This window comes from Podarcis gaigeae (genome assembly GCF_964106915.1).
Source record: "Podarcis gaigeae genome assembly, chromosome: 12".
NCBI lineage: Eukaryota > Metazoa > Chordata > Lepidosauria > Squamata > Lacertidae > Podarcis > Podarcis gaigeae.
Genome location: NC_139688.1, coordinates 25976680 through 25989760, shown reverse-complemented (window position 1 = coordinate 25989760; position 13081 = coordinate 25976680). Strand labels below are relative to the sequence as shown.

General features: G+C 39.9%; 1 protein-coding gene across 6 annotated transcripts; it reads left to right on the top strand.

The window, feature by feature from the left end:
• Positions 1 to 12: 12 nt before the first annotated feature.
• On the top strand, positions 13 to 11787 carry SLC25A40 (solute carrier family 25 member 40). 6 transcript variants are annotated; one of them, XM_083705106.1, is made up of 11 exons: positions 13 to 520; positions 955 to 1076; positions 1898 to 1957; positions 3400 to 3506; positions 4179 to 4246; positions 4803 to 4927; positions 5876 to 6049; positions 7198 to 7307; positions 8468 to 8549; positions 9328 to 9408; positions 11031 to 11787. In XM_083705106.1, exons 2-11 carry the CDS (start codon positions 980 to 982, stop codon positions 11147 to 11149), a joined length of 1023 nt encoding a protein of 340 aa, XP_083561232.1. In that variant the 5' UTR covers positions 13 to 520; positions 955 to 979; the 3' UTR covers positions 11150 to 11787. The 6 variants fall into 6 exon arrangements, 5 of the variants coding, with proteins under 5 accessions (XP_083561232.1, XP_083561233.1, XP_083561234.1 ...); XR_014556595.1 differs by having other exon boundaries at positions 46 to 520; positions 8468 to 8894; positions 9107 to 9408; positions 11031 to 11149; XM_083705105.1 differs by having other exon boundaries at positions 46 to 520; positions 9313 to 9408.
• The last annotated feature ends 1294 nt before the right edge of the window (positions 11788 to 13081 follow it).

Below are 13081 nucleotides of genomic sequence, written 5' to 3'. Positions count from 1 at the left end.
ACCCGCCGCCTCGCGCCCGACTTGCCGCCGCCGCCTCCTGCTCACCCCAACGTGGCGGGGCCCATGGCGCCGGGGACGGGAGCCGCTCAGTGTTTCCGCGAGTCGGCCATCGCGCTAGCTGTCGCTCGCAGTTTCCCGCCTCTGCCCAGCAGGGCCTACCAGCAGCTTCCGAGGCCGGCCTCGGCTCTCTCGTTGGCCTGAAGGGCCGCCCGTGCCGGGAAGCGGAGGCGGAGGCGCCACCAACCAGCGAGGAGGCTCCCTCCCCTCGGAGGCCGGCTCTGCGCGCTGCCTGGGCGGGGTGGGAGTTAGCGGGGGGCGGCGCCTCCTCCTGGAGGCCTCCCTCGGGTGGGCGGCAGCGCCTTTCTCTGAGGTAGAGCTGGGCTTGGAGCTCCGAGCTCTTGTTACCCGAAAGGAAGGGCGGGCAATTAAAAAAAAAGTTTTCCGAGAGGAGGAAGCGACTCTCCTTCGTTGGTTTGTGTTTTAGGAGGCGGACGAGATCGGAGTGTTGGGCCGGGGTGAGGTATGTGACTACAGTAATGGGGTAGCCATTCATATAGCCAGCTCACAGTACCAGCACTTGAGAGAGACTCCCATATAAAAAATGAAATCTGGGTTTCTTTAGAACTGAGCATCGTGAAAATGCGAAATATGAGCCTATCATTAAATTAGAAACAACCGCTACGTGGTAGTGCATTGCAATAAAAATTTTGCTAAGTCGCTGGGTCTTCTACCTGTTTTGTCTTTCTGTGTAAGCTGCCAGTTGTCTGAAGATCGGACTGGGTAGCCATACAAAACTCAAGCTTTCAGAATTTGATGCAAATACCACAAGTTGTCCTGAACTTGTTCCAAATTATTTGCTGCTAAATAATGCTTCATATTGTTTGAGGGTTGTTGTTTTTTTAAAAAATAATATATGTGGCTTATTTCCCCCCCCCCCAAAAAAAAACCCAACAGGTTATGTTTTTCAAGGAACAAAATTATGGGCTCTGAAGAGAAAGAAAATGAATTATACAGAATCACAACTTCTCAGCAAGCATTCTCCTCTGGTTGTGGTGCTGTTATTACATCAGTTTTGGGTAAGGAAAAATCTTTGAATCCACTTAGCTCATTATGGCTGCAGCAGCATGTACATAGGCAATGGTTTACCAGGGATATGCAGACAGCTCCTGCTTCATTCTTTCCATAGTGTGAGTAGGACCAGAAACAATAATATTTGGCACTATGCCAAATGACTGTATCCGAACTAGCAATTGTGGTTTGTTTAGCTTCAAAGAGACCAAGATTTTCTCCTGGCTTACCAGTCATGGTTTGTTTAAGCAAAACAAGCAATCCCTGGTTTGGATGTAATGCAACACCATGGACTGTAGTTCATTGCTCATGCAAGAGGAGGCTTAAAGTGAGAATGATACCTTCATTCATGGTAAGCCAGTAGAATCCTAGAACTGGAGGCTGGTCTTAAAGGCCATCTAGTTCAGTGTTTCCCAACCTTGTGCCTCCAGCTGTTTTTGAACTACAACTCCCATCATCCCTGACTAGCAAGACCAGTGGCAAGGGATGATGGGAATTGTAGTCCAAAAACAGCTGGAGGCACAAGGTTGGGAATCTAGAGTTGTTAGAGCATCCACAACAGATGGCTGTCCAGCTTCAGCTTGAAGACCTTGAACAGGAGAGCCTGAGGCTCAGTATCTGGTTTCTTTGTTGAATCACTGTGAGCATTAATAAATTTCTCTTTATGCTCAATTGAAATGTGCCTTCTACTGCCCTCTGGGGCAACAGAGAACAAGTCTTTGCTGATTTATGTATATTCATTTATTCAGCTTTATTTTTAAATCCTTATTGCCAACTAATTTATGCATTCTAAAGGTTTTCCACAAGACAATTTTTATTTTTGCTTTAGTGACACCCCTAGATGTTGTTAAAGTTCGACTGCAAGCCCAGAGCAATCCAAACCTGAAAGGTAAAATCCTTATAGATATGCATATGGGATACAGATAAAAGGGTGCCTGTTCTGTTTATGTTTTGATAAAATGTGGCTTTAATGGTGGAGGAGAAAGTATTGTGTGTGGGTCACAGAACTATGAAGGCCTAATATTATGCATGCAAGACTGAGCTTGGTAAACTCGTTACTGTTGTATTTGTGAATGATGTTAAAAAGTAAAAGTATGCTTAATTTAAGAGTGAAAAGAGAGCTTTAACTTCTAATATATACAGTGGCAGAGTGGAGTGGTGAATTAAGTTTGTTCATCACTATTTCTGCAACAGGAAATATCTAACAGGTACTTGTATACCTCCCAAATGTATGGTCCATTAGCCAATTGGTATTACTGTAAAGTATATAAGGGATATAGTACAGAGTTTCCTTAAATTATTTAATTATGTGATTAAAATATTTATACCCTACCTTTAACCCAAAGATCTCAGGGTGGGGGGAAAAACCTTTTAAAAATTGCAATTCATAACAAATAACAGCAGAATACAACCCACTTCAACTGCAGACTCAACCTGTGCATCGTAAACTGCTTAGACTGCTTTGTTATAATCAAGCAGTGTAAAGGGCAGGTAGTGTACAAGATACCAGATGACCAGGGTCAAACAAATCCTGCAAGGTAGAAGCTGCCGCCACTTCTGTTAGCCCACTCAGCCTGGGTCAGGAGAACCCCAGATTACACTAGATGCCCCTAGGATTTGAGGAGATAAGAGCCCTCTGCATCTTGAGCCCCAAGCCCAAATTACGTAGTAGCAGGTAGCCAAGCAGGCAGGTACTGGATGCAGAGCCAAAGCTTAACCTCAAGAAACCACACAAGAATTATAGAGATAGCTATGTTACTAAAATGTGGACCTGTTACCAGTGAAATAAGAAAAAAATAAAGTGTGAGAATACATTTGGAAATTTAAGCTACCGTAACTTGACTTACTCTAATACTTAGTCATTAGAGCTGTTGACGCCACTGAAATCCAGCAAGAAGCATCCAGGCATGCATTAGTGTAACATTCCAGAAGTGAGGCCTTAGACTGAAGGCAAAACCACTTTTATGGATTGCTGTAAATTGGTGGCTGTGCTACTTCACCATGAAGACACCTGGACTAATTTGCTAGAAGCCCAAGTGATGTTGGAGCTGCTTTATAGGAGACAACCAGGTGACAAGGAGTGGCTTCTGATTTATATAAAATCAACTTTCTGCATAGTGAACTCGGCCAGTTTTGTGCCCAGGAGTTAAAGCAGAACCAATGAAATATTTTGCAAGTGGTATATGCATTTTGTTAAATAAAATAAATATCTTCCCAAGGCCTGAGTGAATATCACCCCCCCCTTCCAGTAAATGTGCCTGAGCCCATGCTTCACCCACCCCCTCTCTGTTACAAACAACATGACAGGTTTTTTGTTCACCCTTTTATCAGGAAAGGCTTTTTTGGATTCTGATGGCTTGACAGATCATGTTTATCTCTATGAAAATGGAACTGGCAAAACTTGGCATAAGACAGCTGGACGTTTTACTGGCATGACAGTAAGTAGAAACATATTTAATCCTACCAGTTTTAACTCTGAGCACAACACTCTACACGCTGTTGCTTTTTAAAAAAAAATATCATAGTATGAATTCAATGTATTTTGTGTTTGGAGCAGAAGCACTGGATCATTCTCATTATTGTGATAAGAGTTGGTGTCTGCCTAGTAGCACCTTAGAGACCACAAATTTAGTTGGTCTCTAAGGGGCTACTAGACAATTTTTTCTATTTTTTTATATATTTCTACTGTGTCAGACCAACACGGCTACCTACCTGGTACTATTTTTAATATTGTTTTAAATGCTGTAACTTGTCCTGGTGAAGGGTAGGTAATAAATAATCATTATTGTTATTATTAATACAGAAATATGATTATATGTCTCTTTGAAGTGTGAGGAATTTTTCTTTCTTTGTTTTATATCCTGCCTTTCTCCTATTTTAGGACCCAAGGCAACTCACTGCATGAATTAAAACAAATACACCTGAATACAAATACAACAGAACACAACACACAACACACAACCAATATAAATGTTAAAAAATAATAACCACACTGAAAACATTTAACCATATAACAGCAGAAATAAACAAAACAAAATAATATACAAACAAGTGCAACAGGACTTATAGAAATCTGTAACCCTTTCTGTCTTCATATTTGGCTAATTTAGGATGCTTTTGTGAAAATTGTTCAAAGAGAGGGTGTGAAAAGCCTGTGGAGTGGACTATTTCCATCGCTGTAAGTTATATAGTTATTGTCTTCCTATATAGCTTCCTGTAAAGTAGCTTCCTGCAGCAGAGTCGGGCCCTCTGGGGTCCTCTCCTCCCCATCATCTGTAAAACAGGAAGCAGCTGAGAGGAAAAGGGGCTTTGATGTTGTGCCAAGCATGCAGTTACAGGCTCCTCTGCTGTTAGAAGATCTGCTGCAGGAAGGGCAAAATATCTTGGCAGAGACATAGAAATGTGCTCCTTGTAAATATGCATTTTGCAATTGTATGAATGCAAGTTTTGTAGTGCAATTGCATTTTGAAGTTTGAATAGCTAGCTGTAAGGTAGGACTTGCGATTCACCTGAGCATTGGCACAATTTGCATTCATTTGTTGGGATTGTTGAGTTCTTTTTGCTTTCAGCACAGTCAGGATAGATAAAGGGTGTCAGAGAGCTATGGACACCTGGAATAGTTCTGATCTAGACACTCATATTTTAACCAGTTAAACTAGAGGGGCAACAGCTAACTGAGCAAGTAAGTGTTTAATGATTCGCAACTTTACTAAATATTTATACTTTTGTTTTAGAGCAGTTTCAGTTCCAACAACTGTAGTTTATTTTACCTGCTATGATCAACTACATGATACCTTCGGTTCTAAAATAGGAGAAGATCATGATTCCGTTCCACTTATTGCAGGTGGCCTAGCTAGATGTGAGTCAGTCTCTGCTCTCTAGTTTGCTGTTAAAACTTTATTTCATGTGGTTTAAAAGAAAGTTTGGATAAGTTCCATTGCTTATAGCTAGCATTTTATAATAAAGCAAATGTTGTGATAGTGTAACCTAGGAAACACTTATATTATTAGCCATTCCTCATACTCAGATTTAAGCACAAAAGATTTTGGCTGGTGCAGGACTAACACTTTCTCTTAGCCACACTTCAGAACTTGAGATACCTTTCTAAGCTCGTTTGATGCTTCTCTGCTTCTCTGTACAAAGTGCAGTTGACTCACCTCAGTCTTATCTGCTTTAGGCTTCAGTTTATTAGCCCTCATCTGTTGCTGGTTCTAGGTGGGATTAGAAGAAAATAATAAAACTGGGTGTCATCAGTGTATTGATGTCACTAGACTTCAGAACCTCACATGATCTCTTGCAGCAACTATCTGTAGATGTTGAGTAATAAAATGGAACCACATTAAGAGTTGCACTAAAGGAATGGTTGTGGTGTTTAAAATATTTGAAGCAAGTTTCAAATTCTGTTTGGTTCACACGGCAAGGGAAACAGGGCAGTTGAGCTACAGTGGTACCTCTGGATACGCACACCCCTGGTTGTGTATCCTTCAGGTTACATGTGGCAAACCGAAAGTATTATTCCAGGTTTCGCTGCATGCACAGAACAGGCACCTCCAGTTCCAAATTCCTCAGGATCCGACCAGAGTTCCGGAACAGATCCCATGCGCAACTGCAGGTACCACTGTAGTTCTTTGCCCTTAAGGCAACACATACATAATTAGATAATTATTTTTATTATGTTTATCTGCATTGAAAAAATGACAGGCATGGACAAAACAGAGAAAGCAAGTCTTGTCTTGCAGATGCTACTATGGAAAATGCTCTATTGACATAGCTATTGAGCATATTGTGTTCCTCCCCTCCCACTTAGTGTGTGCAGCCACTGCAACAAGTCCGATCGAAATGATAAAAACAAGAATGCAGTCTCGGCGGTTGAGTTATAAAAAGCTGCTTGCTTGCATTAGTAGTAATGTGACCCAAAGTGGTTGGCTTTCACTTTGGAAAGGATGGGGTCCCACAGTTCTTAGAGATGTACCATTCTCAGGTATGACTTGTTTTGCATTGGTAGTACTTTTGGTTATATTGGCTGATGCAGATTCTTTTCAGATGAAGATTTTGCCAATTTGGGATGTCTGAAAAGGCAAGAGAAAAGAATCCAAATAAGGCACTGCTTTACAAGTATGAAATGCATGGATGTCTGCATGTAATTAATGAAGGCCAATACATTTATTTCCTTTCCACCATGACTGAATGTATGAAGCTTTAAAAAATGTTTTAAAAAATAAACTTTGATTTTGGTTATGCCATGCTTCCAATACTAAACAGAGTATTTTAAGGGAGGGGGTGGCGGGTTGAAACAGAGACTGGCCCTACTGCAATGCCCAACCACACACTGTGAGCACTGAAGTGCTTTATCATTTTTGAACAGTCTGTAGCTAAGTCCACAAGTTTCCAGCCCACCAAGTTTTTTACTAGCCCACTTGCCCACATATCAATAATACTAATTAAACTAATGGTTTAAAAACAAAAGTTCTGTGATTAGATTATTAAGAAAGATTAAGAAGAACTCTTTCTACCTTGAGATAACTCAAGCAACTTTACTTTCATTCCTCCAAATGGCCCCCAATGAAAACCATTTTTGGTCCAAACTCAGATATACAGCCTGATCCTACAGATGATTGTCTTGGAAGTAAGCATTGTTTTAATTGGTGCTTACTTCTGAGTTTATTGTATAGGAGTATGGTCTTAAGGTTCAAACTAATACACACTAATATCAGTCGACAACAGTTTGACTAGTTGGCTGACATGCCCCCTCCCTGCACATGATTATTATATTTTTATTCCACAGTGTGGTAAGTGACAATGTGACGAGCAATTAGTTTGCTTTGTGGAAGCACAATTGCTTCCACAAGTGATCGAAACCCAGAAGTGTTTCAGTTTTCAAACATTCTTTTGGAACCCAAACATCCAACACAAAGTTCCGCAGCTTCCAATTGGCTGCAGGAGCTTCCTACAGCCAATCAGAAGCACGCTTTGGCTTCCAAACATTTTGGAAGTCAGACAGACTTCTGGAATGGATTCCGTTCGACCTTCAAGGTACAACTGTATAGACATAGAAAACTTGATTACTGTAGTTCTCCGTTTTCAGATTGCAAAAAGCCTCTTTCATTTTCTGACTCTTTGTCCTTATAGCACTGTACTGGTGTAACTATGAATACTTGAAGAAGAGGTTATGCAAGAAATTAGGTAAAAGGGAACCAACATTCCTTATCACTTTCTCATCAGGAGCAGTAGCTGGTTCTGTAAGTTAATTTTTGTTGATAACATTTTCATCTAATAGAAATTACGCAATTTTTACATAAAATGTGAAAATGTATATAGTAGTCTTGTATATAGAGTCTGTCCTGATAATTTAAATGAGAGGGCAGATCTATACTTGGGCAACATAAGGCAACATATGGGCTACTACTAAAATGAGGCTGCACTTTAAATTGTATTTTAACTCATATTTTAATTAACTGCGTTTTGTTTTGTTGTGTTGTGTTTTTTCTTCCCTATTATGTTTTATTGTAATTTTGTTTGTTGTTAGCCACCCTGAGCCCGGTTCTGGCTGGGGAGGGTGGGGTATTATTATTATTATTATTATTATTATTATTATTATTATTATTATTACTGTTATTAAAATAAGTAGGCATTCTGAGTGGGAAACTCCTTGTGCACTTTTAAGGTATCAACAGAGAAGCACCAAATGAAAGAGGGGGAAAAATCAGTTTATTAAAGCCAAGACAAAAGGCAATGATCTTCTTAGCACATTTATTTGGAACAATGTCCTGTTAATTTCAGTTGTACTGTCTTTGAAGTAAATAGGCAGTGGTTTGGTTGTTTCAGCATAAACTCACAGCATTGTTTTATGCATGTTTACTTAGAAGGACCAAGCTAGATGAGATGCTAAACATATCTGTATTACCCACATTATGGGGAAGATGAAAACATCCAGTTGTGCTACTGCAGATGTACTATTATACTATTACATTATTGTACATTTTAAGCCAAGCAAAATGTATAGCACTTCATTCATATATATGTTTACTCAAATGTACACACACACATGAGATTGTACTTTTTATTGCAGATAAAAAGGTTATGATTTGCAGTGAAAATTGCTTTGATTCCCACCTAGATGCTGAATTTAACACGGATAAGCTCTCAGTTTAAGGATTTAGTATCATCATGCTATATTAACAGTCTAATGTATTTCATGCTATATTAACAGTCTAATGTGTATACTTCAGTCTCATTGAGTTAATTGGAACTTAAATATTTTAAATGTATTAGATTGTTAGTGCAGTCCAACAAGATGCAAGTCAGCACACAGAGTATTTTATGCTTACACTGAAAGTTGCAATGGAATCTATTTGCCTGTGGGTACTGTTAACATTCAAAAATTTAATTACCCCCCTAGATTGCTGCTATATTAACTTTACCCTTTGATGTAGTTAAAACACACAAGCAGACTGAAATGTGGGAACCTGTCAGCACACATGGTAAGTTCTAATTCACCAAGTATTTTTTTCTTTCAGATCCTCTATCAAGTACAATATTTATTGAAACCCATTCTTGGTGATCTAACCAGTATCATCAATACATTTGTAACATCATGGAAGGACCACACACTTCGTGGGCTGCCCTTAGTGAATATTTTGAAGCTGTAGAATGTGCCGGCCTGCTGGCCTCTTTTATATGATTAGGAAGGCAAGAGAATATTCAGCCAGTTCTGAATCAAGTGTTTAATAGTTATTTCCAATAAAGTACTTCTTTAATTTCTTACATTTTATTGCATAACATTTTGAATTCTATGGTATTCAAATTGTAATAAGGTAAAGGTAAAGGTACCCCTGCCCATACGGGCCAGTCATGTCCGGCTCTGGGGTTGCGTGCTCATCTCGCTTAAGAGGCCGGGAGCCAGCGCTGTCTGCAGACACTTCCGGGTCACGTGGCCAGCGTGACGAAGCTGCTCTGGCAAACCAGCACCAGCGCAGCGCACAGAAACGCTGTTACCTTCCCGCTATAAAGCGGTCCCTATTTATCTACTTGCACTTAGATGAAATAAAATTAACAATCACACTGCATGTAGCACAGCACAGTACAAATACTACAACCAGCAGAGGGGGGGGGAAAGAGTTTTGAAAGCAGTCCCACCTGAAAATGGTGCCTCCTTGCAAAATTTACCACCAGAGAGATGTGGCTAGCTAGAAGCATAATTGACATTTAATTGTACATCCACATTTTTCTCCTCCTACTTAGTAGTTTTGTTTTACTCAGCTTCACAGCAGAGGAGTTTATCGATATGGGAATTAATGAAGAGAATTGTTGCTGAAAATGGATTTACTGGATTATATACTGGTAAATTATTGCTTTCTCACTAAACTAGAGGTTGATATGTTTTCCATATATTGTTTGTCTTAGGCAGTATCGTAGTATCTACAACAGAACTTACTGTGCAGTCCAAACACCCTTCACCACCACCACCCACACCCTGTTCCTGTCCAGTGCCACAGTGGGCCACAGTGTCCTTTCACCCAGTCCTGCCAGCCTCCATCTGGTGGCTGCAGCACTCCCCGTTCGGTCCGATTTATGGCAGGGGGTGGTGTGGGGCTGAACCTGCCTAGGATTCATTGGAGCCAAAGCCAACCCCACTGCCATCACATGACAGCATCATGCCCAATCACTGCAGAAGCTCTGAACTGGGCAGGACTCCAGATGCAGTGGTGGTCCTGCCCAATTGTTAGGAGCAGCTCTGATTAGGATTGTACCTTAAGCTATTTAAACCATTATGACCGTCTTTCTGTAGTTATGACAACAACACTTTATTGTTTTGCATAGCAAAGTGTGGTGTAGTGGTTAAGAGTGGCAGCCTCATAATCTGGGGAACTGGGTTCGCGTCTCCGCTCTGCCACATGCAGCTGCTGGGTGACCTTGGACTAGTCACGCTTCTCTGAAGTCTCTCAGCCCCACTCACCTCACAGAGTGTTTGTTGTGGGGGAGGGAGGGAAAGGAGAATGTTAGCCGCTTTGAGACTCCTCCAGGTAGTGATAAAGCAGGATATCAAATCCAAATTCTTCTTCTTCTTCCCTACAAACTTATTTTGCAGTTGTGAAAAGTGGAAAACAAACTAACTCAGTTACTTAATTGGGGAGGCCCCCAGGGCACTGATCAGTCCCAATGATGAGAAACTGTTAAGCCCCCATGTAAGAATGGGATGCAGGTAAAATAAATACAAAAATTCTGGAGAAACAGCCTTGGCAAATAAAAATTGTCATGTACTGTACTTTCACAGTCTCTACGAGAGCCTGAAGCATTACCATGAACATTGTTATGGGTAAACAATTAGGGTTGTGCTTTTGAATCTCTCAAAGAATCTGTGAACTTTATTATATTAACAATGATTAAGTTCATTCAACTGCATTGTTGATAACATCATTCAGATTTATTACCCTTACTTTTCAAATGGCTTTGATCTCTTTTAAATCTGCTACAAAGCCACTATTCATATACTCCAAATATTTTGTTTATGGGTGATGGCTCAAGGCTTGACAAACCTGTGCTTTCTGTACATTGTAGGTTTAAGTTATGTGCAGTGATCTTGTGAGATAGGGTCTGTAAAAATATATTGGTATAATGGTTTCTGCTCAGTGATAAATATAAGAGCATTCAAATTGCAAGACTGAACAATAGGAGAAACCAATAAGCAAATGAACATACTGTGTGGTCCCTTTAGACTTGAGAATAATGAAATATAGATAATTGGTTCTGGCCCCACTCGGCTCCATCTTTTGTGTGACAGTCCTTCATGTCCCCTCCCCTCTTCTATGCTAAGCATAACAAATGATTGAAATAAACGGGTAAGTACAATAACATTGTGCTAGTTGTGCAAAATCTTAAGCAATTACATACAATAGCTTACTGATGATCTCCCACTTAGTTCTTCCATGCTCTTGAATAGTTGTAATTTATCTTTTCTGTAGGCATTATTCCAAGACTGACAAAAATTGCTCCTGCTTGTGCCATAATGATCAGCGCCTATGAATATGGGAAATCTTTCTTCCGTAGAATAAATAAAGACAAAGCTATGAAGAACCTTTAATGCTGATTCTGTAAACTTGGTGGCAGCAGTAAGAAGGTCCATAAGATAATTTTATATCTTAAAAATATAGTTGATAAGCTCCTTGCATATCATGCACGCCTTCAAGTCAGCTCTGTTCAAGACGAGGACCTAGTTCTGCAAAAGAAGAATGCTGCACAGCCCATGAACTGCCCTAGGCTTCCTCTGGGAAAACTGAAATGTCTTTCATACAGTAGCCACTTGATGTAGCTAACCATCTATAGCTGGTAACAGTCCAGCTGGTTTTAGCAATATTTTCCCCCCACAAAACCGTATTTTGAAATTATACATACAAGATTGTATTTCCACAAAGGAAATAATGACTCAGACACTCAAGGCCATATTATTTAGAGTGCCTACATCATGTGATTGAATAATCCAGGTTAACAGCGTATGTGAATAAGGCATAGGAGTAGGACAAACAAATTTCTTCAGCAGCTATGTTTAATATGCACAGATCTTAATGAAAACCATGAGAATTTCCTAGTTTGGATATTTCTACACTGTTATGTTACCAAAATCTTGAGCATGGCATTACCCAGAAACAACCACCTTTTAAATTAAACAAGGAAAATGTATTTTCTTAATAAAATATAAAGTTTACACTTGGTGTCTTTCCAGGACTGATAAAGGCATGCATCCAGCTGTTGGGCAAAAGGGTACACACACCTAGCTTCCAGTTGTACTTGATAATACAGTGTTAGGCACATGGGCAATACATTATTAAATTAATTCAATATAGCACATGGCCAATTATCTTTTGCCAGCTGTAGAAATTACTCTAATATATTCACACAGAGTTTAAATTACAGTGGTACCTCGGGTTACATACGCTTCAGGTCACATATACTTCGGGTTACAGACTCCACTAACCCAGAAATATTACCTCGGGTTAAGAACTTTGCTTCAGGATGAGAACAGAAATCGTGCAGTGGCGGCGCGGCGGCAGCAGGAGGCCCCATTAGCTAAAGTGGTGCTTCAGGTTAAGAACAGTTTCAGGTTAAGAACAGACCTTCAGAACGACTTAAGTTCTTAACCTGAAGTACCACTGTACACTATGAATGTTACAAAGTAAAACTACCACGGGTGCGAAGAGAACAAAGACAATTTTTTTTTAAAGTGTTAGCACGTCCACAAGTGAATATGTAGGGCATTGTTATATAAGGATCATAGTACACTTTAGACCAGCACTTGAAGCTCCATCACTGTTATAGATGTTTCAGATCTATTGGACTATTTATTTGACTTACCACAGTACTGCTAATTTTGAAGATAAACATCTTCCTCAAAATATCCTAGTAGTCAAGAAAATTTAACATCTTAAATTTCTAAATTTCACAAACAGTTGTGATCACAGCAAACTTTCGTTCCACATCCTTATTTAAAACATTGTACCCTCAAGGTGGCACCTTAAAACATAACTGAACAATTTAAAATACAGGATGAATGGAACTTATATGTATTAAATTATGCAGTTGAAATCACAAATTAAGTGTACTGAAGGTGAAGAGCTTAAAAGCTCTTTTTTGTACAGCATTTTTCCAGCCCAGAAAGAACTTTTAAGCTCCCAGACTTGCTTACAGGGCTCTGGAAGGCTCTCACAAGATCTTGCAGTAACTTGACCTAATGAGATCTCTCAAGAGCATCCCAGAGCCCAGTAAGTTTGGGAACTTAAAAGTTCGCCTTAGGGGGCAAAGCCGCTCAGTACACACCTTCAGAAAGGGTAAGGATGCTCGCACAGGGGTGGTTTGACTATACATGTCATCCCTGGGATGTATAAAAAACAATTATTCTCTATCAATTACAAAAACACTAAAGCATCAAAATTGCAATCCACCAGTAGCAGCTCATTGTACAGATTATATGACACACTTGAGAGAAAATTGGGCAAATTGCTTTTTAAATGCAACATAA